At 36.4% G+C, this 6,969-nt stretch overlaps 1 protein-coding gene across 1 annotated transcript; it reads right to left on the bottom strand.

The window, feature by feature from the left end:
- Positions 1-2,881: 2,881 nt before the first annotated feature.
- Positions 2,882-6,453, bottom strand: LOC308661790 (uncharacterized protein; the record flags this gene model as incomplete). The annotated part of the gene is made up of 1 exon (XM_081316978.1): positions 2,882-6,453. The coding sequence occupies one exon, from the start codon at positions 6,451-6,453 to the stop codon at positions 3,571-3,573; it is 2,883 nt and encodes a 960-aa protein (XP_081173104.1). The 3' UTR covers positions 2,882-3,570.
- Positions 6,454-6,969: the final 516 nt, after the last annotated feature.

The following is a 6,969-nucleotide window of genomic DNA, read 5'->3' as shown; positions in this document are numbered from 1 at the left end:
TGTGGATCATATTCATCTCAAGAGTTACTGCTTTTTCATAATGTTTTTATTACATTTTTACGGAAAAGGGAAAATGAACAAGAGAGGAAAAAGGGAAAATAGAGTACAAATAAGGAATTTACAAACATGAAATTAAGCTAAAATGTTCAATCTTTCGTTGATTTTTTTTAAAAGTAACTGAATATACTATATTCTTTTAAAACTACAAATGTTAAAATCTAAGTAATATCTGAATATCCATTAATAACAGCAGTACAAACCATAAGATGAAACTTTGAACTATAGTAATTTCTGAGGAATTTAAGATTTAATACAATAGAAATACAAACTTCAGATGTGCTGCAACTCTGCATCTAGAGTTATAATCCATCTCTCACTAAAACCAACATGGGGAAAGTTTGAAGACTACCATTAGACATGAAAAAATGTGGAATATATTTCTCTTCACTGCTTTTCATTTACAGCTGTTTTGTCTTGGTTACACAAGTTTTATGGACTGGTTCAGATGGTATTTCTCAATTTATGCATCTCACTAAACCAAGTTTAGTAGATTTTGGTTTAGAGCAAGGTTCTTCAAACTTGGTCCTTTTATGACTCGTGGACTTCAACTCCCAGAATTCCTCAGCCAGGCACTGGCTGAGGAATTCTGGGAGTTGAAGTCCACGAGTCATAAAAGGGCCAAGTTTGAAGACCCCTGGTTTAGAGCATGGTCTGGATCTAGACATTTTGGTTTGTCCACTGAAGTTTATCCTTTAACACAGTGCTTCCCAAACTCGTGTGAATTAACCAAAATTGTATAAAAGTGATTTTTCTTTGAATAAAGGGGGTGGGGGGTAGGGAAGGAAAATAGAAAAGAAAAAAATATAACAATCAGTATTTTGATTTACAATTACAAATCAACTTCTTTCTCGAACGTTATATCAGGACCCTGTACTGCATTTCTACCTGTAGTTATAGCAAAGGTTTTGTATTATTCAGGGTCAAATCAGAATCTGCTGAAGCAGAGGTCCCCAAACGTTTGGGCACCAGGACCAGTGCCATGGAGAAAGGTTTTTCCACGGACTAGAGGGGGTGTGGTTTTGAATATTGCCTGCATCCAGGGGATAATGGAGCTTTGCTTGTTTGTGCAGCCCACTTGCTGGCATGCTGTGGACCAGGGCGGGGGGGGGGGGCTGAGGACCTCTGTGCTAAAGTACAGGGGAGAATTGGAGGCAGATGATCTATGACAGAATTGGTTAGATAAATTGCAGTGCTAAGGGTATTCTTTCATTGCTTATAGCTCACCTACTGTACCTCACTTTTCCTGCACTCTAGTAGGCAAACATTTTGGGATGAGAAGCACATCTGACTTTGGGAACATGTAATGAGAACTCTCACAAAATGGCTTTTATGCATGTGGAAAAGATTAGTCATAACATGACTATTATGGAAGGTGGAATTAGTCACAGATCAAACTGACTAACTTGCCCCTCACCATCCCATGTAATGCCACGTTGAATCTCCCTCCGATGCTACTATTTACCACTCTGTCTTAACTTAGCCTTATTTTCTGGAGAGGTGGGTATATTTCCAAGCAAAACACTGAGTTGCATCTAATTATACAGTACTCTGTCTCCATTTAATAGAAGAACACTTTTCATCTGTTCTCCAGCTTCCTTGTGAGTAGCGCTAGGCATGGAAGTCAATAATTGGTTATCTATTACCCTTCTCTCTACAAGATACTTAATTATCCTAAGTAAGAAACAATCATATTGCTTCCAACCACCTTTCCTTAGATGCAAATAAGTCTAGGTGTGTACATGTTTACAAGAAAATTAGTCAGGAGGACAGCTAAATTGTTCTTGAGAGTTTTAGAATGAATATCCAAATTATAGTTCTGAACTATAGGAATACGTTTATTAAACAAATGTATGACTAGAGAAAAGCAAGAAAACAAACATGCAAAAGGAAACAACACTTTTACATACAGCATTAGAATAAATGAAGTTTCACATTGCTCTAGAGTCATCCAAAAAGCATACTCAAAATGATTCACATAAGATTTACATAAGATTCCACTTGACTACTTTTATATCATTTGAAAACAACACATACTACAAAGTTTATGGAAATACAAAATGATGAATAAGTAAGAAGATGCTGGATAAGTTTACCTCACAGACATAATTTTTAATCACATTTTTGTTTTAAAAATTATGCTTTAAGTATGCTTTTACCAAAATTTGACAGTTTTCTAATCATTACAGACAGCTTTGTTCTCCAAAAGAGTCCTAAATAGAGATGGCAGATATGCATTGCAGATACTAAATCCTCTGAAAATATTTTCTGTTGGTTTAATAAATTCAAATGAGAAATAGGTCTCAATCATTATCATTAGACTCAAAACTCCTGAACAAATTCTCCAAAGCAACTACTACATTAATGGTTTCTATTGACTTCTCAATATACATTAAAAAAAATCAAGTTATACCATTTTACAAGCTTGAATCTATGTTATCTATTATCCTTAATATGTTTTGGGACAGAAAGAGTGATAATTTTATACTTGAATTCTCAATATTGTATTTAATTAGTCATCATAGTTATTCCCACTTTAGCTCTGATATTTGCTGTTTTGCATCCCTCTGGCTGCAATCCCACCCAATTCAGATGAATATAGGATTGTATTGTCTTTAGCTGTAGAATTATATTACCCTCAAGTCAGAATTCTGACTGCCACACATAATCATACAATCAGTGTAATAAAGGCCTCCTTTCTTTATTCTTGGAGATGTTCAGTAAAATCATTTGATGTAGAAATAAATACCATTGACTTTAATAAAATGTATGGCCAGTAAGTTTGCTGAAAACTGTCCAAGTCTATTTAACATTCCATGAGATTAAAACCCATTAAATCTAGTTGCCCTCACTTCTAGATAAAAATTCTAGAAACAGAATGTAAGTTTAGTTTTTAGTTGTAACATTTCCTGTTCACAGATATACATAGTAAGACAATAGATCAGCATTGAAAGCTCAACATGAAAGCATGAAGAAAACAAGCGTTTCTTAAAATTCTGTTTTTCTATGAATTCTCAATGAAAGGGAAAAAAAACCCTGCATAAGAAGCAATGACAAATAATAGGAATGTTTGTATGGGTAGTCCTCGACTTACAACAGTTCATTTAGCGGCCATTCAAAGTTACACCAATGAAAAAAGTGGCTTCTGACCATTTTTCACACTTACGACTCTTCCAGCCTCCCCATGGTCACACGTTCAAAATCCAGACGCTTGGCAGCTGACTCATACTTATGATGGTTGCAGTGTCTCAGGGTCATGTGTTCCCTTTCAGCAGCCTTCTGACAAGCAAAGTCAATGGGGAAGCCAGATTCTCTGAAGAACCATGTGACTAACATAACCACTGCAATGATTCACTTAGTAACGGTGACAAGAAGGGTCGTAAAATGGACAAAATTTACTTAACAAATGTTCCGCTTAGCGTCAGAAATTTTCGGCTCAGTTGTGGTAATGAGGACTACCTATAATGATAATTTGTAAAGAGATGTGTTGATCAAGCATACTGTAGCTATTCTTTACGAGTAATGGGGTCGTTCTGGAATTTCATCAGGAACAAATCCAGCCAAAAGAGGATTTTCATCCTCTTTTCCATCTCCTGTCTTCATAGCCATATTGAGCTTGTGCCAAAACAGCGGAATTTCCCGCTTATCTTCTGGCCATTTGAGGTAAGTTTTTGTCTTTAGCAATTTTCTCATTCTGTGATAGGGGGAAAGGTATTCAGCAGGAATGTCTTCCAGGAAGATAAGAACCAGGACATCCTTACGGTCATCAAAGATGCGAAAGCTTGCTACCTGTATCTCCTTGGAGCACCACTCGCTTTCCAGATAGTGGCGGCTTATTATACAAATAGTCTTCCTGCTGGCGTAGATATTATCTACAATGTTTTCAAGGATGGACCGTCCTGGCTCAAAATCCCGATGATGCAAACAAACTTTCCAACAATATTGGTTTTCCAGAACTGGAAGTAGGTCATCCACTACCCACTTTTCGTCATGGATGTTGAAGGAAAGAAATGCATCATAATCGTATCCCGTACCTTGCCCCTTCCTTTTTTGCTTCTTCTCAATATAATAAGCAAGCAACAGATGGAACATATAGACCATGTGCAATTTCCATTGATAAAAGAAGCAGACAAGCATAAGTGAAAGAACTGCTGTTGTGTTTGCAATAAACAGGATAAATTCATAATCAATAAAGCAAGAGGATGTGTCAAAAGTCCACAGTAGCTTTCCCTTATATGCTTCAGGGAAAGCGCAAATATACTCATAGAAATGGAGCACCTGAGTTTTAGGATTCCGTAATGACCACTGGAGAAACATTTGGTTGCTACATGTACAGGTGAAAATATTTTGCCTGAGATCTAGGAAAAGAAGGGAAGATAAAGTACTTAATTGCTCTTCAGTGATAACATCTAGAAAATTTTCAGTTGCTCTGAAGAGAGTCAGTCTTGAAAGATTGGCATTGAGAAAAAAATTGAGAGATTTCAGCTTATTTCTATTCAGGTGCAATTCTTTCAGCTTTGATATAGGCTGGAATAAAGTATTGTTTAGTGAACTAAGTTTATTGTTGCTCAAATCAAGCTCTTGAAGAGTAGGAGTAAAGGTAAATGTCTCTTGCTCTAAAAAAGAGATGGCTAAATTGCCTGCGTGGAGCTGTACAATAGAGTCCAAACCGTCTAAAAAATTCACTGGAAAATACTTAAGTCCATTACCACCCTGGCTGTTTATCTTTAGTTTCTTTAAAGACCTCAAAAGTTTAAAGGGTGGATTAGCAAGCATTTTTGAGGATTCATAGCTGATACGATTACTAAAAAGATCAAGGTCTGCTAAAGAGCTTGCACCTTGAAAAAAGTCTCCCCGAAAAGGTTTTTTACCGATCCTGTTATATCCAAGAATAAGAATCTGTAGATTGCTCAGACCTTCAAAGGCTCCTGGTACTATTGTGTCAATCCTATTGTCTGCCAGATTAAGAAGCCGAAGAGAAGAAAGATGCTTAAAAATGCCCTTCTCTATGGTTTCCAAATTATTTTGCCTGAGCACCAACACTTCCAGTTTATTTAGGCTTCCTGAGAAAGGTTGTGTGATTGTTTTTAAAAAATTTTGCCCTAGATTTAGTTCTTGCAAATTGCTTAGATTATCAAAGTTATGTGAAGAGATAAAAGCAATCTGGTTTCCATTGATGCAGAAGGTCTTCAAATTATTTAAATATCTGAAGTCATCAGAAGTAATTTTATTGATTTTATTAAAGCTAAGATCTAGGCTTTCTAATAATGATACATTAGGAGTAATAATTGGCACAGGGGTGGATATGTTGTTTGTCCAAGAAATGGAATGTAATGAATTCAGTGATCGAAAAGATGCCATTGGTAGGCTTTCCAACATATTAAATGACATATTCAAAAACTTTAAATTTGTGCAATTTTCAAAAGCCCCTGCCTTAATGATTGTGAACTTATTGCCTTGAAAGTTAAGACTTTGCACTTGCTGGTGCCATTGGCATACCTTTTCTATAAGATTATCTGATTCGGTTATATTTAACTGGTTTAGGTGGATAATCTCTAGCTGAGAACAATTCAGCATTTGGATCACTTTTGATATTTCAGATGGCTTCATTGCTATCCCTCCTAAGTATAATGCCTTTAAGCCTTCTAGAAAGCAAGAATCTTCTATTTCCCATAAAACAGAGTCATTGGCAATGGCAAAAGATAAATCGAGCAAAACAAGTCTGTGCAAAACTGGTGTTGTAATATTAATGAGGGAAATAGGATTGTGGGATACATCCAGCTCAAGAAATGGAGGTACACTAATAATTTCTTCAGTTGTTAAGTTCTGCAAGCCATTGTCTTTGATGTGCAACTTCCTTAAAGATCCCATATTTAAGACAGCATGCATAGCACTCAGGGTATACAGTTTGTTTGAAGATAAATCAATTACCTTTAAATTCTCCAAGTTGGCAAAGGCAGAAGGATTGATCCTGTATATTTTATTGTTGGAAAGTAGTAAGGTGGTAAGATTCATGAGCCCGTCAAACATAAAACTGGAGAGAAGCTGCAGCTGATTTGCACTAAGGTTCAAAAACTCCAAGTGGCTTGTATGAATGAAAGTACCATCCTCAATTTTACTTATATTATTCTGGGAAATGTTGAGAGATTGCAAACGGCTGAAGTTCTTGAAGTCATTCTTCCCCAGACTTGGTATACTGTTCTGAGATAAATCCAAAAACACAACTTTAGTTGGTAGATAGATTGGGACTTCTAACAATTTCTGATTGTAGCACAGAACTTTAGTTTTGTTCCCAAAGGTGTTATGGACCTCACACTTGTTAAATGTGTAAGAGGTTACTGTTTGATCTTGGTTAAGCACAAAAAGCCACATTGATAGAACTGTCTGAAAAAACATTCTTGAAACAGTTTTTACAGCTCTGTGAGAGTTTGAGTATCTGAAAGGGTTGTTACTGCTGCGAAATGTCTATATGTAATCCAGTTGATTGTGTAATGAGAGGAATGTCAAAAATAAAATGTGAACTTCTTCTTCTTCTTCTTCTTTTTTGAGTGTGGCACTTTCTTATTTTGCCTTCCTTGCGTTTATTAGGGAAAAAAAAGGAAGCAAAACTGGTGGAGATGAATTTGCAATTTAATTTATGTTCTGGGTTTGGTTTAACAAGTATATAGATCAGGGGTCTTCAAACGTGGCCTTTTATGACTTGTGGACTTCAACTCCAAGAATTCCTCAGCCAGGCATGCTGGCTGAGGAATTCTGGGAGTTGAAGTCCACAAGTCGTAAAAGGGCCAGGTTTGAAGACCCCTGATCTATATACTTAGAGTGAGTTTGACTGCAAATTCAATGTAACTATCTGTAGAAAAGCCTTCCTTCCTTCCTTCCTTCCTTCCTTCCTTCCTTCCTTCCTTCCTTCCT

This window comes from Vipera berus (genome assembly GCF_964194415.1).
Source record: "Vipera berus genome assembly, chromosome: 2".
NCBI lineage: Eukaryota > Metazoa > Chordata > Lepidosauria > Squamata > Viperidae > Vipera > Vipera berus.
The sequence above is the reverse complement of the archived record's forward strand: the minus strand, read 5'-3'. Positions and strand labels throughout refer to the sequence as shown.